This window comes from Papio anubis, chromosome 7, assembly GCF_008728515.1.
Source record: "Papio anubis isolate 15944 chromosome 7, Panubis1.0, whole genome shotgun sequence".
Classification (NCBI taxonomy): Eukaryota; Metazoa; Chordata; class Mammalia; order Primates; family Cercopithecidae; genus Papio; species Papio anubis.
Window position 1 is genome coordinate 82,378,703 of NC_044982.1, and position 14,342 is coordinate 82,393,044.

Below are 14,342 nucleotides of genomic sequence, written 5' to 3' on the forward strand. Positions count from 1 at the left end.
CTCTTTCTCCCCAGTCCATAGATCCAAACTCTGTCCACACTTACCCAGCTGCAAACAGATGCCTCTTGGCCACCCTTTGGGCCTAAAGGTGTGCACACTGGTGGCAGCATGGTTGACCTGAAGGTCATCTTGTTCTCCATAATCCTGCACTTGCTCTCATGGTTTCCTACCTCAGCAAATGGCACCATCATCTGTCCAATTGCCCCAAAGGGAATCAGTCTAGACTATTCTTATCCTCCATAGCTAATCAGATGCCAGGACCTTTGGATCTGTACTTCTCAATTAGCTCTCAAGTCTGTAACTATCCCCATGGCCAGGGCCTTAGTTCAGGGCGTATCTCTCACCTGGCTTCAGGTGATAGCTTCTTTTTTTTTTTTTTTTTGAGACGGAGTCTCGCCGTGTCGCCCAGGCTGGAGTGCAGTGGCCGGATCTCCGCTCACTGCAAGCTCCGCCTCCCGGGTTCACGCCATTCTCCTGCCTCAGCCTCCCGAGTAGCTGGGACTACAGGCGCCTGCCACCTCGCCTGGCTAGTTTTTTGTATTTTTTTAGTAGAGAGGGGGTTTCACCGTGTTAGCCAGGATGGTCTTGATCTACTGACCTCGTAATCCGCCCGTCTCGGCCTCCCAAAGTGCTGGGATTACAGGCTTGAGCCACCGCGCCCGGCCTCAGGTGATAGCTTCTAAGGCACTTCTTGGACTCCTGCCTCTCCAAACACCAACCCCTCTCCCAACCAAGCAACTCCCCACACTGTGCATGCAAATCCACTTGGAAAGTGAAGAGAGAAGAATAATGTTTATGGTATGGACAGTAAGTGCCAGGCTCTGTGTCAGCAACTTTGCATGCATAATCTCATCCCGTTTCACAACTATATTTTACACATGTGGACACAGGCTTAAAGAGTCATTTGCTCAAAGTCACACAACTGGTTAGCAGGAGAAATGGAATCTGAATCCAGATCTTTCTGACTAATTACCAAGTCCCCCTCTCCCTGTAAATCCTATACTGTCCCCTTGATTTACCATTAAAAATTAGATCATATCACTCTTAGGCTTAAAATCTCTTCAAGGCTCTTTCCGTCACATGATATCTTATGTCCTTCATAATCTGACTCCTATTTATCTAATGTTGTCACCCCCACATCCCCACTTGCCTCCTTTTCTCCTACGTATTGAACTCTGAAGTTTCCAGAGCACTTCTGTGAACTTTTTCTGGACATCTGCACTCAAATTAAACACACACCAGCCTGGCCAACATGGTGAAACCCTGTCTCTACTAAAAATACAAAAATTAGCTCGGTGTGGTGGCACACGCCTGTAGTCCCAGCTACTCAGGAGGCTGAGGCAGGAGAATTGCTTGAACCCGGGAGGCAGAGGTTGCAGTGAGCCAAGATCGCACCACTGCATTCCAGCCTGGGCGACAGAGCAAGACTCTGTCACACACACACACACACACACACACACACACACCTTTTCTGTTCATCCCTTAGAATGAACATCTATTTCATCTGTGTTGCTTCTATCCCATGTATATGCCTATATTTTTGTACTTATCACACTTTACTATACTGTAGTTACTTTTATATCTCTGTAATCCTCACTAGAGTGATGATTTCAGTCTTGTTTTTTTCCTAGTTCCTAGCAGTACCTGGCCTATAATAGGCACTTAATAAAAGTTGGTTGAATAAAAGAATGAATGAGTGCCATGTTTCTGAATCATTCTTCCTCACCATTACTTTCTTCTCTAGCTTTAGGCAAATGGAGCAAGGGGCTCATGTGCGGATTTCCTTGCACTGCTCATTTCCCCTTATCTGCCACACACTTTTCTTTAGTTCCCTGCCAGGGGAGCCTGGACCACCAGCTGGCCCCATGTCCAAGGAGTACCACCAGGGGGCAGAGTGTGACCAGCCTTGCCCTGATCTGCACTGTCCTCCCTGGGGCCTCTGGGTTCATCCTTGAAGTCTCACAGCCCCCGAGTAGTGGATGCTGTGGTGTGCAGCCCAGATTCCCCCTTCAGGATCATGGTGCTCATTGTTCCAGCTGCTGAGTGTTGGCTGCTGATGGCTCACAGCTGAGTACTTCCTTGAGCACTATCTGTGGCCAAAGGGAGCTGTCTCACCAAATGCAATGCCTGCTTCCTGGGGGCAGAATGTATCCAATGAATGGTTGTTACAAAGTACAGAGGCCTAGCCCTTTGCCTCAGTTTGGGACAACTCTGAAGGTCCATCCCAGTCCCAGAGCTCTTTAGGCTCAGCTGATTACAGCTGCAGTACCATTCAGCTGTTCCCTCTCTCCGGTCCTGCTACTCTCACTTTCTTCGAAAGGCTCCCTGCCCCCAGCCCAATAAACCACTTGCAAACAAGGTTCTGTCTCAGAGTGTGCTTCCAGTTGCAGATATTCCCCAGGCTCAACTTGGTTATGGCATTAGTCCTCTAATCTGACTCCTAGTTCATTGTTGCCTTCCTCCACAAACACAAAGTGCTGACATACGTGATCCTTTCGAACACAAATCTGATCACATCATGTCTCTACTGAAAACGCTTCAGTAGCTTCTCCCTGCTCTTAGAATAAAGCCCAAACCCTTAATGTAACCTCCCAGGCTCTGCATGATCTGGCCCCTGCTGACTTCTCCAGCTTCACCTATCACTGTTCTTCCCACCTTCCAGGCTTTCTACTCTCTGGCTACATGGATCTTTTCTCAGTTTTGTGAGCATGTCTACCTCTTTCCTGCCTCAGAGTCTTTGCATATGTTGTTTCTGCAGCCTGGAATTCCCACCCTGTCCACACCTCCAGGCAGGGTCACTTCTTATTCACCTGACTAGTCTTGGTTTAACATGACTTTCTTAGGCAACCTGTCCCTGTGATCCATCCCCTCTGGCCTTGTATTAGAGTATGTCTTCACGGAAAAAAATTTCATAGCACCCTGCCCTTCTTCATAGCACATTCATCTCTGTTTAGATGGTTTGTTGTTATGTAGACACATCTCTAACACATGTAGGACCTGCGGCAAGAGTACAAATAGAGGCCCTCAAACCTTGTGTTTAAATATTTAAAATGGGCTGGGTGTGGTGGCTCATGCCTTGTAATCCCAGCGCTTTGGGAGGCAGAGGCTGGAGGATCACTTGAGACCGGGAGTTTAAGACCAGCCTGAACAACATAGTGAGACTTCTTCTCTACAAAAAATAAAAAATTAGTCAGGCATGGTGGTGTGCGCCTGTAGTCCCAACTGCTTGGGAGACTAAGGTGGGAGATAGCTTGAGCCCAGGAGTTCAAGGCTGCAGTGAGCTATGATTGCACCACTGTACTCCAGCCTGGGTGACAGAGTGAGATCCTGTCTCAAAAAAAAAAAAAAAAAATTAAAATGTATAACTCAGGGTGGGGCGCAGTGGCTCATGCTTGTAATCCTAATGCTTTGGGAGGCTGAGGCAGGTGGATCACTTGAGGTCAGGAGTTCGAGACCAGCCTGGCCAACGTGAAACCCTGTCCCTACTACAAGTACAAAAATTAGGGCAGGTGCAGTGGCTCACGCCTATAATCCCAGCACTTTGGGAGGCCGAGGTGGGCGGATCACGAGGTCAGGAGATTGAGACCATCTTGGCTAACACGGTGAAACCCCATCTCTACTAAAAATACCAAAAAAAATTAGCCGGGCATGGTGGTGGGTGCCTGTAGTCCCAGCTACTCAGGAGGCTGAGGCAGGAGAATGGCGTGAACCCAGGAGGCAGAGCTTGCAGTGAGCCGAGATTACGCCACTGCACTCCAGCCTGGGGAACAGAGCAATACTCTGTGTCAAAAAAAAAAAAAAAAAAATTTGCGGGGGGTGGGGGGGCATGTCTCTTCTCCAGAGGGTAAACCCGGGGAATCACTTGAACCCCGGGGGGAGAGGTTGCAGTGAGCCGAGATCACACCACTGCATTCCAGCCAGGGTGACAGAGCTGTCAAAAAAAAAAAAAAAAAAAAGTATAACTCAGGCTAACAAACTGTTACACAAAATATATTCTGTTCTACCTTGACAAATATATTGACAAATATATACTTCACAGTGGCCTGGAAGGCCAGGTTCAGATTTGTATTTTATTTGGAATCCTCAGGGTTCTGCACCAGAATGTGGTAGTGTAGGGGAATGTAGTTTTGGCCACTGGCCCTCAGCTGGGCCCACTTTGCCTCCCACCCCTGACACCATCTTGGACTGCAAGGGGCCTTGTATGAAACCATGTGGACCTCCCATCAGACCATCCCAAGTCTGTCCACAGCCTCCTGCAAGTGGCTGCCCCTTGTCTACCCTTTGACCTTGAAATGTGTGAACCAGTCATGTGGTCCAGTTGTGGGAGGATAAACTCAGGCAAGAGGTTCATGTGGGCCCTAGGAGTGGGCTCGGGCCTTTTGGACAGGGAATGCTTAGCTATCTGGAGTGTGGTTCTGAGAGAATTAAGGTATGGGCAGAGGAGAGTTGGACTTCTCACCCATGTGGTGGGACATAGTCAGAGGAGGGCCAGAGTGGAGCCTTCTAAAGCACAGGGCCCAGGGCAGGGGCCACTCCTGCCTGGGCCTAAGGACAATAATTTATTTATTATTATTATTTTTTGAGACAGGGTTTCTTTCTGTCTCCAAAGCTAGAGTGCAGTGGTGCCATCATGGCCCACTGCAGCCTTGACCTCCCCAGGCTCAGGTGATCCTCCCACCTCGGTTTTTGTATTTTTAGTAGAGGCAGGGTTTTGCCATGTTGCCCAGGCTGGTGTCAAACTCCTGGGCTCAAGCGATCCACCCGTCTTGGCCTTCCAAAGTGCTAGGATTACAGGCGTGAGCCACTGCACCCAGCCAAAGGGCAATAATTTGATGTTTCTCTGTTTCATCAGTCTGTAAGTTTCTTGAAGTCAGGGCTGGTATCAGTCTAAGTTACTGAGGAGTTGCTAATGTCTTACTTAGGGTGTGGTGCAGAATAGGTGTTTAATATGCATTTGTCAAATGAATGTAGAAGGTAACCAAGAAGAGGTTGAGGATTTGGATCTATTACTGAAGATCTAGATACCATGAGCCAGAACTAGGAATGAGAACCACTCTTTCAGGGTTCCAAAAATGAGAGTGCAGGACAGAGGAGAGGAGGGTAGCATCCTGAAAGGCTGACTGTTTCATCTTCTCTCCTTCCTCTTCATTTTCTACCCCACTCCTGCGGGCCCTTTGCCTGCCTGCCCCTCTTTCCCCATGGTCCAATATCACTCCATCCATATCTTGCTACCTTTCTGTCCTTTGGCCACTGCTCTTCCTCTGTGGCCTATCGATGTGTCTGTTTCTTTGTATTGGTGTCTAGCTCTTGGTCCCCAAGAACTCTTACTGTTCCAGTCCTTGTTCCTCTCCACCCCTCCTGTTGTCCCCTACTCCCTTCTTGGTCCTCTTCTGGAAGACTTCCTCTCTTTACCCATCTCTTCCATGTGTCAACGTCTTTCTGTCTCCTTTAATCCAAATCCCCATGGAGCCCCTGACTTGTCCTGTCTTCTATCTCATATCTACACCTACTACCTCCTTAGTCTCCTTCCTCTATTCTATTATTCCCGGAGTCATGCTGGCTTCATCTTTTTCATTCCTATTTTCCTGTCTCCAGATGTCCTTGAGCCTGTCAGTCTCAGTATTCATTTCTCAGTCTCCAGTGGATACGGGAGATGGGCTCTGCTTTCTGGGTCCCCAATGACTGCCACAGACTCTCCTCTCCATGCCCTTGGTCCTTTCCTCTAGCCCAGACTGGGGCCAACCCTCACTCCCCCAACTCCTTTCCCTGGTTTAGTGGTGCCTGGTCTGAGCCCCAAGCAGCTCAACTCGCCTGAGCTTGTTTAGTCTGACTCCCTTAGCCCGTTAGCAGCTTAGCCCTCCCACCTCTCCTTTGAGCCCTCCAGTAAACAAGAGGATCAGTGCAGACCTGACAGCTGCTGGTTGGGGGCAAGTGTCTGGCCAGGCCAGAGCAGGCATGAAAAAGGGGCTGCACTCAACATTTCCCATTCCTTCTTCAACCAGGGAAATTGTAGAGTCTCTTTCCTTGGTGTCCACTTTAGAGAGCTACATTCCATGGGCATGGGTGTGGGGTCCTGCCTCTCCATGATCCTTATTCCCATTTTGTGGTTGGTTCCTAGGCCTTAGGCTTTTTTATTCTTTTGAGAAAGCAGCAGTAGATCCAGACAGTCACACAGAGAAGCCTGAATGGTGACAATGGTTTCTGCTCCTTAAAACAGACACCCAGGTGTGGGAAAAGAGTGATGTCATCTGATCTAGGTTTTCCAATGTGTATGGAAAGCGTGGTAGGAGAGACCACATACACAAGTACAGACATATACACATGCCTCCCTAGGGAAGCTGGGTAGACTGTAGGCATTCTGTGCGGTTCTCAAACTTTCTTTCTTTTCTTTTCTTTCTTTTTTTTTTTTTTTTTGAGATGGAGTCTCTCTCTGTTGCCTAAGCTGGAGTGCAGTGGCGCGATCGCAGCTCACTGCAACCTCCGCCTCCCAGGTTCAAGCGATTCTCCTGCCTCAGTAGGAGTAGCTGGCATTACAGGTGCCTGCCACCATGCCCAGCTAATTTTTGTATTTTTAGTAGAGACGGGATTTCACCATGTTGGCCAGGCTGGTCTTGAACTCCTGACCTCAAGTGATCCACCCACCTTGGCCTCCCAAAATTCTGGGATTGCAGGCCTGCACCACTGTGCCTGGCCTTTAAACTTTCAAGCATGTCAGACTTGCTGGAAGGGCCTTAAAACACAGATTTCTCGGCTCCACCCTAGAGTTTCAGACTCAGTAGATTTAAGGTGAGACCAGATAACATGTATTTCTAGCAAGTTCCCAGGTGATATGGATGTTGCTGCTCTGGGGACCACACTTCAGAAACCACTATCTTAGATAATCTGTATCTGCCAGCTCTTCCCCAACATCTAAGGCTGGGACCAGGTTAAGTTTTATAAGTGATGACCTTTGGGATCTGATGGACACCCAGGCCTCTGTGTTGAGAAAGAGGACCTATTAACCCCATGGGAGTATTTGGGTGGCCTCAGAAGGTAGGGAGTGGCCTTTAACTCCATAGACCCTATTTAAACAGCTTCGGACAGGTTTAAACATCTCCTTGGATAATTCCTAGTATCCCTGTTCCCACTCCTACTCAGGGATGATAGCTCTAAGAGGTGTTAGGGGATTAGGCTGAAAATGTAGGTCACCCCCCAGCCATCTGGGAACTAGAATGAGTGAGAGAGGAGGAGAGAGGGGCAGAGACACACACAGGGAAAAGGTGAGAGAAAGCAGAGGGCATGTGAGGCCAGTCACAAAAGTGTCTCCGATGGACTGGTGGTGATTAGATTTCAGTGTCCCTTGAGGCCCAGAAGGAAGGAACAGAGTTCCCTGTTCTCCTTTCTCCTACTCCTTCTCCCAAGCTGGGCTGCCTGTCCTGGGGCTCGATCAGCAAGCATGGGAGAGACAAAATATGGGATGGTCAAGTCCTGGAGATCCTCTGTGGGAAAAGTTGCTTTCCTTTCTGATGCAACGGCTATGAGGGGCATAAGACCAGTCAGCATGAAGGTGGGGCAGAGGCAGAAATGTGAGGATTCTTGAAAATAGGACACAGACCCAATAGGCCAGGTGAGAGTGGGCCTGGGAGAGCTTATAGTCTCCAAAGACAGACGAGGGGCTGCAGGGTCTTGGAAGGTGGGGGTCCTGGGAGTTTGTCTGGTCTTCTTTTTCCAGTCCCAGGCTATGCATGGCTAGGGCTGAGGGTTGTGTTCACATGGAGGGGTGGTGGTTGAGACCCATGTGACTGTCCGAACTGGGAAACTGAGCACTTGGGAGTCGGATCATCAGTGAGGAGCTTTGTTGGGGAAGATGCCCCCTTTCCTTCTTTGAGAATAAACATACTTGTACTCTCCTCTCTCTCCATTTCCCCCAACCCCAGGCCAATAAGATATGCAAATGATCTCCTTACCTCATTGGTTGGAGGCCCCAGGACCACAGATGACCTCAGAGAGCTGGCCCTTTAAGAATGCCCTTTGGGCTCTGTGCCCACAGCCCCCTGGAGCTGAGCAGAGGCACCAGGCCCTGCTCCATGGAGCCTTCAGTCTCCTGGGAAGCTGTGCCTGTCTGGCTCTGGCACTGACCACATCCTCTCTGCCATTTCTAAAGTGAGTATATCCAGGGCCTACCTGGGTGCCAGGCCACTCACCTAGAACCCCCTCTTTCAACACCTGCTCTTTGTTGTCTGTTTTCAAGAATCCTCAGACTTTGGTACCTTACTCCATTGCCACCCTGACTGGCCTGTGTCCCTCACTGCTCTCACATCAGAAAGATAAACAACCTTCCCCACTACTCCTTCTGTACATCCAGTTCTTTCTGGATACCTCTCTCAGTGTCTCACCATCTCCTTTCTGCCAAGACCCAGTTCCTTTAATCTGTGTCTGTTTCCATCCCCTCTGTCCTCTCAAGGGTGACAGGTTCCATAGAGAGGGCAACAACCCTGCCCTGGACCAGGAAGAGAGAGGCCTGGGTCTTACTCTTGCCTCTGTGGGTAGAGCCTGGGGGTCAGAGATGTGGTTGGAAAGAGGACTACTTAGGCTTGGGGAATCAAGAAGGAGCTGAAGTCTAAGCCCTGGGGATGAACACTCCCTGCCGCACACCTTCTGGGGATGGGGTGGGAGTTACTGGAATTGGGAGCTGGACTAGAGCTTGAACTTCAAGGCTGGGAAGGGTATCTGAGGTCACCCAGCCAGAAGTTCCTCAGGTGAACATGTGCCCCATGGTTGATAACAGACAGGAGAGCTCCTTGGTGACATAAGTTGAGGACACTTTTTGTTGAACTTGAACAGATGGTTTACTAAAGGATCGCTCAGGTTAATATGCTCTTGTGCTATGTGAATCTGTAAGAGGTGAGGATAGGAGGCAACATTTCTCAAAGTTATCTGAGCACAGACCTCTTCTTGGGTGTTCCAGAGAACACTCTTTGGTGTATGTTACAAAGTCTAACTGCTCTCATTGAACAGAACTGAAAATGGGTCAGAAGGGTGAAGGTGATCTGCTCAAGTTCACACAACATAACAAGTTGTGAATAGAAGAAGGAAAATCAGTCTTGGTCGGTTCCCCTTGGAGAGACTGGCCTTGAGAAAAGATGGTGGCCAGGTGATCCTGATCTTTCTAGAACTAATTCTTGGACCTTTCTTTTTTCCATATAAAGCCTCTTGCCCCTACAAAAGGGATTCATTGATTGATTAATCCATGGAACAAATGTACACTGAGGGTCTTCTATAGGCAAGACACTTCCCTGAGTGCTTTGAGAGACAGAGAGGTATAACAACACATTATCCTTGTATTTTAAAATTCACAGCATACATGCCTTCCCACTGTCCTAAAATATACACTCACTCTGTCACAGTTAATTAAGCAATTTTTAAAAATGGCTTGGAAGTGGAATGATGCCTCTTGAGATGACAGACCTCTCGGCATGTCTCAGCACTAGGGTTGGGAGTACTGCCATACTGCTCTTGCTTTTCATAGATCCTGAGGCATCGGTGGGGCGAGAGGCTGTGCTGTCCTTTTCCTCCTTCAGGAATTCAGCTGCTCGTCCCCTATCAGGAGCCCCTGCCCTCTGAAAGGTTACTCCTTAGCCTGGCGGGGACTGTGCAGTGAACAGAGCTGCACCATCCCTCTGGCTTTCCCAAACTCTTGCTCCAGGGCACTTGGGCTTTGAGGGAAGGACTTGGTGAAGAGGGGATGGCAGGTGGCCTCCATGTGCTCCAGACCTCTCCTCCTCTTTGCAGGTGCACCCCTCCCAGCCCAGCTCCAGAATGGCCCTGCCCCCCAGTCCCCTGGCCATGGAATATGTCAATGACTTTGACTTGATGAAGTTTGAGGTAAAGCGGGAGCCCTCTGAGGGCCGTCCTGGCCCCCCTACAGCCTCACTGGGCTCCACACCTTACAGCTCAGTGCCTCCTTCACCCACCTTCAGTGAACCAGGCATGGTGGGGGCGACCGAGGGCACCCGGCCAGGCCTGGAGGAGCTGTACTGGCTGGCTACCCTGCAGCAGCAGCTGGGGGCTGGGGAGGCACTGGGGCTGAGTCCTGAAGAGGCCATGGAGCTGCTGCAGGGTCAGGGCCCAGTCCCTGTTGATGGGCCTCACGGCTACTACCCAGGGAGCCCAGAGGAGACAGGAGCCCAGCACATCCAGGTGAGTGGTCAGCAAGCTGGCCTGAGGGGAGGCAGGGCAAGGAAGGAGGACTACCCAAGGGAGGAAGGTGAGCTCCCAGAGGGGGTTATGGACTGGGACAGGGGACAGAGGGCAGGAGAAGGGAAGAAGGTCCCTTGAAAGAAATCAGATCGAGAAAACTACATTCTGCTTCTCCCCCTTTTCTCAAAATGGAGAGAAATGAGTAGGCTGAACCAGGAGGAGCAGGGAGAAGATAAGATTAGCAGAAAATCCGAAGGGAAGAATTGAGCTGGGGAGTGGGCGACTTCGGGAGATAAACAGATACACGGTGTGTGGAAACCAGGGAAAGGTTTATGTGTGGAGTGGAGCCGGGTTAAGACTGGTTTAGATTGGCCTTTTCAAGACTTCGTGCTTCCCAGACCCCAACCTTCTCAGGAAGGATTGGTACTCATCCTATTAATTACAGACACAGATGGGGGTGTTGAGGGCATTAGGATGTAATCCAAATCCTGTGAGGGTCACCGGGTTGCGGGCTTCAGGACAGGGAAACGCAGAGCGTTGGAGGGTTGGGGGCCGTCTGGGTGCGGGTCCACTGGACACACCCGGGCCTGGAGCTGGATGCCGGGGATCCCAGAGACAAGCCCGGGGTTCAGGTGCGCGGTGGGCTCGCCTGACCGTGGCCGGCTCGCCTGACTCAAGCAACGGTCAGCTGGGGGGCCCGGAGAGCGTCAGGGCCTGGGGCGGGGTCTGGACTGAAACAGACTGCGTGGAAGGGCGAGCCTTCCGGTGAAGGTGGGAGCCGGGGCGGGGCGGGGCGGGGCGGGGCTGTCCCGGGGCGGGGCCAGGTAGCGTCGGGCCCCCAGGGCTGAGTGGGGTGCGACCCTGGACCCTTCGCTGACCCGGTTTCTGCACTCTCCCTCCGCAGCTGGCCGAGCGGTTTTCCGACGCGGCGCTGGTCTCGATGTCTGTGCGGGAGCTAAACCGTCAGCTGCGGGGCTGCGGACGCGACGAGGCGCTGCGGCTGAAGCAGAGGCGCCGCACGCTGAAGAACCGCGGCTACGCGCAGGCCTGTCGCTCCAAGCGGCTGCAGCAGCGGCGCGGGCTGGAGGCCGAGCGCGCCCGCTTGGCCGCCCAGCTGGACGCGCTGCGGGCGGAGGTGGCCCGCCTGGCCCGGGAGCGAGATCTCTACAAGGCTCGCTGTGACCGGCTAACCTCGAGCGGTCCCGGGTCCGGGGAACTCTCCCACCTCTTTCTCTGAGCCATTCAGAGCACCTTGTGGTGTAGTGGGGGCTGGGTGGGGTGGCACCGCCCAGGAGGCGGCTGCACAGTTCTCTGCATCGTTACCAGAGCGCCTTCTGGTCCTAGCCACGCCCTGTATGACCGCGCAAATATCCCCAAAGCTTTTGGGTCCTCAAGTCATGCCCGAATTTAGATGCTGGTCATTTTCTGGAGAGGGGTCCCCTCCCCTTACAAACACAGAAACCCAGCCCACATGACTAGCACGCTGAGCTCTGCAGGGACCAGTGCCAGGCACTGGGGGGTGGAAGTGTGGTGACAGTGAATGAGAGGTGGGGGAGGGTTGCAGCTCCCACCTCAGTTTAGTTTTTAATTCAAGGTTTTCAACCTGTAACACATTAAAGCTGTAATTAGCAATAAGGCTGTATTTTCATTCTGAAGCTTGTAACCTCCCCATTTTAGCACTACAGAATTTTCAAGATTTCAATACCCAATAACTAGACAGACTAGGAACTCTATCCAAGATGCTTTTTCCCTGCCCAACCCTGTGGCCTTCAGGGCTCAGAGCAGCAAAGGCCTGAAGCTCTGGGGGTTGTTGGTGTGGGTTGGGAGAGAGCTCTGTGCAGAAGTCTGGAAATCTGGGTCCTAGTCCCAGCTCTTCCATGGGATCCCCCTGTCACCTTGAGCAAATCGATTGCTTCCTGGACTTGTGTTACTTCATCTAATTCTCATTTGGATTGGACGACTTCTGCTCCCTTTCCAGTTCTGGCATCTCCCCAGTGTGGAAGTCCCAGTGGTCTCCCCAAGAAGTCCCCAAGACAATCTCGCCAAGGGCACCTCCTATCCTGCTCCGGTTTCCCAGCTGCAGCCTAGGCAGGGGATGCACAGCCCAGGTGAGGAAGCCTGGCTTCTCTGTGAGCACATACATGGGTCCTCTGCAGCTCTCTCCAGGCTTCCTGGGCCTCCAGACCTGCACAGGGTGCTCCTACCACCTCCCACCTCTCTGAGGGCTGAGGCGAGACTTCTCCTGGGATGACAAGGAGCTGAGAGAGTGCAGCTTTTGTGAATTAAACTTGAAGTCCAGGCAGAATTCTAATGCAATAGGCTAAATGCTCTTGCAATTTAAGAAGTGTTCATTCTTTATCCCTGCTTCAGGCTACTGTTTTGTGTGTCTGTGTGTGGGAGAGGGAGAGAGAGGGAGAGAGAGAAAGAGCAAGAAAAAGGGAAGTCCCCACCTGGAGCTGAGTGGCACATCTGTTATGGGGAGCCAATGGAAATGGGGTGAGGGGCAGGCATTGGAACAGATAGATCCTCCCCCTCTCACCACCACCACCAAACTCAGAAGCCTCAGTGGCCCAACTCGGCCTGTCTGTGGCTATCCAGGTCTCACAGTTTCCATGGTAACCCAGTCCTCCAGTTCAACAGCCTAAGGGGAGGGCAGATGGGGCCTCTGGGCAGAGCACAGGCGTTGTGCTGGGAGCAGCCACCTCACCAGTTACTGTCATCTGTCCTCTACCGGACATAATAAATGGGAGAAGCTTTCGGGCATGGGGGAAGAGGCTCCCATATGTCCCTCTTCCTTTCTACCCCCTCTCTCCACCCCCTCCCCAGCTGTCTCTTCTCTTCCCATCACAGTTCTTGCTCCCTCTTCCCCCTCCTCTATCCCAGCTCATCCCTCCTCCACGTAGGAGCCTGCAATGGGAGTCCTCTCCTCCATTGCTCTCAATTTCTCTCATCTCCTCTCCCTTCTCCACCATTGGCCACTGGCTATCCTCTCTGGCTCTGGATTCTCTCTCTGAGGGGCTCACAGAACCTTTAGCTTCTCTTTCTTCATCCCCTTCCACACTCATTGTTGAAGGGAGAGGATGGGGCCGGGAGGGTTCTTCCAGGAGCCCAGCTGTTTCTCTCACTCTAAATTTCACCTGTGTCTATCCTTGCCTGCCCTGGAGCTGTAATTTAGACCCACTACTTTTCTTGTTCACTTTTCTCACCTGCATGGCACACAAAGGCATACAGAACCATCCACAGACACCTGAGCACACAACTAGGCCACGTATACCTGGGTCTCAAAAATGATACTTCTGGGTCACCTGAATATACTTAAAAAAGTTGCACACTGCGGTGATTAAGAGTAGTGCTTTAGGTGGGGCGCGGTCATTCCTGCCTGTAATCCCAACACTTTGGGAGGCCAAGGAGGAAGTTTGAGACCAGCCTGGGCAACGTAGCAAGAACCCTGTCACTACAAAAATAAATAAATAAATAAAATAATTCAGATGTAATGGCATGCACCTGGAGTCCCACCTACTCAGGAGGCTAAGGTGGAAGGATAACTTGAGCCCAGGAGTTCGGGGCTGCAGTGAGCCGTAATCGTGCCACTGCACTCCAGCCTGCGTGGCAGAGTGAGACCCTGTTTCAAGTTGTACTTCTACCAGTTTTTTGACCATGGGTGAGTTAAAACGAAGCCTCACTTGATTGTCAGAAAAATGGTGAAAATAATGGTAACCACCTACTGAGAATAAATGCATTTAAATAAGCACTTAGCATAAAGTTGACACATGCTACATAATGATATTTGCTGTTGTTGCTGATGTGATCGTTAAGCGTGTGAATCTGTGTATTCACGCACTGCACATCCCTGAGTCCATGAGTGTGACCCATTAAGGCCATGAACAGACACACACATTGACACACCCAGGAAACCAGACTGTACAGGCCTTAGATGCTTCACTATGTTCCCAGTTTACTAGCAGACCTGCTGCCCTCCTTTAGTACCCCCAGCACCTATTCTTGGCCCGCCCCACAGCTGTGTGGGGGCTGGGGTTCAGCTCCTGGGGGACTCAGCAGGGCCTCTCTGGAGACAGCTATAAGAAAGCTTCAGCCCGCCCCCCTGACAGCCCCTAATTATCCTCGTATCTCCTGTAATTAACCTCCGTGGTGTGTAGACCCCC

At 51.3% G+C, this 14,342-nt stretch overlaps 1 protein-coding gene across 6 annotated transcripts in view; it reads left to right on the forward strand.

The window, feature by feature from the left end:
* Nucleotides 1-13,934, forward strand: part of NRL (neural retina leucine zipper) — a 39,893-nt gene extending 25,959 nt beyond the window's left edge. For 4 of the 6 annotated variants that reach the window (XM_003901619.5, XM_009211271.4, XM_009211273.4 and 1 more), the window contains 3 exons: nucleotides 7,917-8,142; nucleotides 9,772-10,179; nucleotides 11,084-13,927. In XM_003901619.5, coding sequence (XP_003901668.1) covers nucleotides 9,799-10,179; nucleotides 11,084-11,416 — 714 coding nt within the window. In that variant the 5' untranslated portion in view covers nucleotides 7,917-8,142; nucleotides 9,772-9,798 and the 3' untranslated portion in view covers nucleotides 11,417-13,927. Of the gene's footprint in view, nucleotides 1-7,916; nucleotides 8,143-9,771; nucleotides 10,180-11,083 lie in introns of all 6 variants that reach the window. The other 2 variants (XM_009211276.4, XM_031669182.1) reach the window with 1 other exon arrangement.
* The last annotated feature ends 408 nt before the right edge of the window (nucleotides 13,935-14,342 follow it).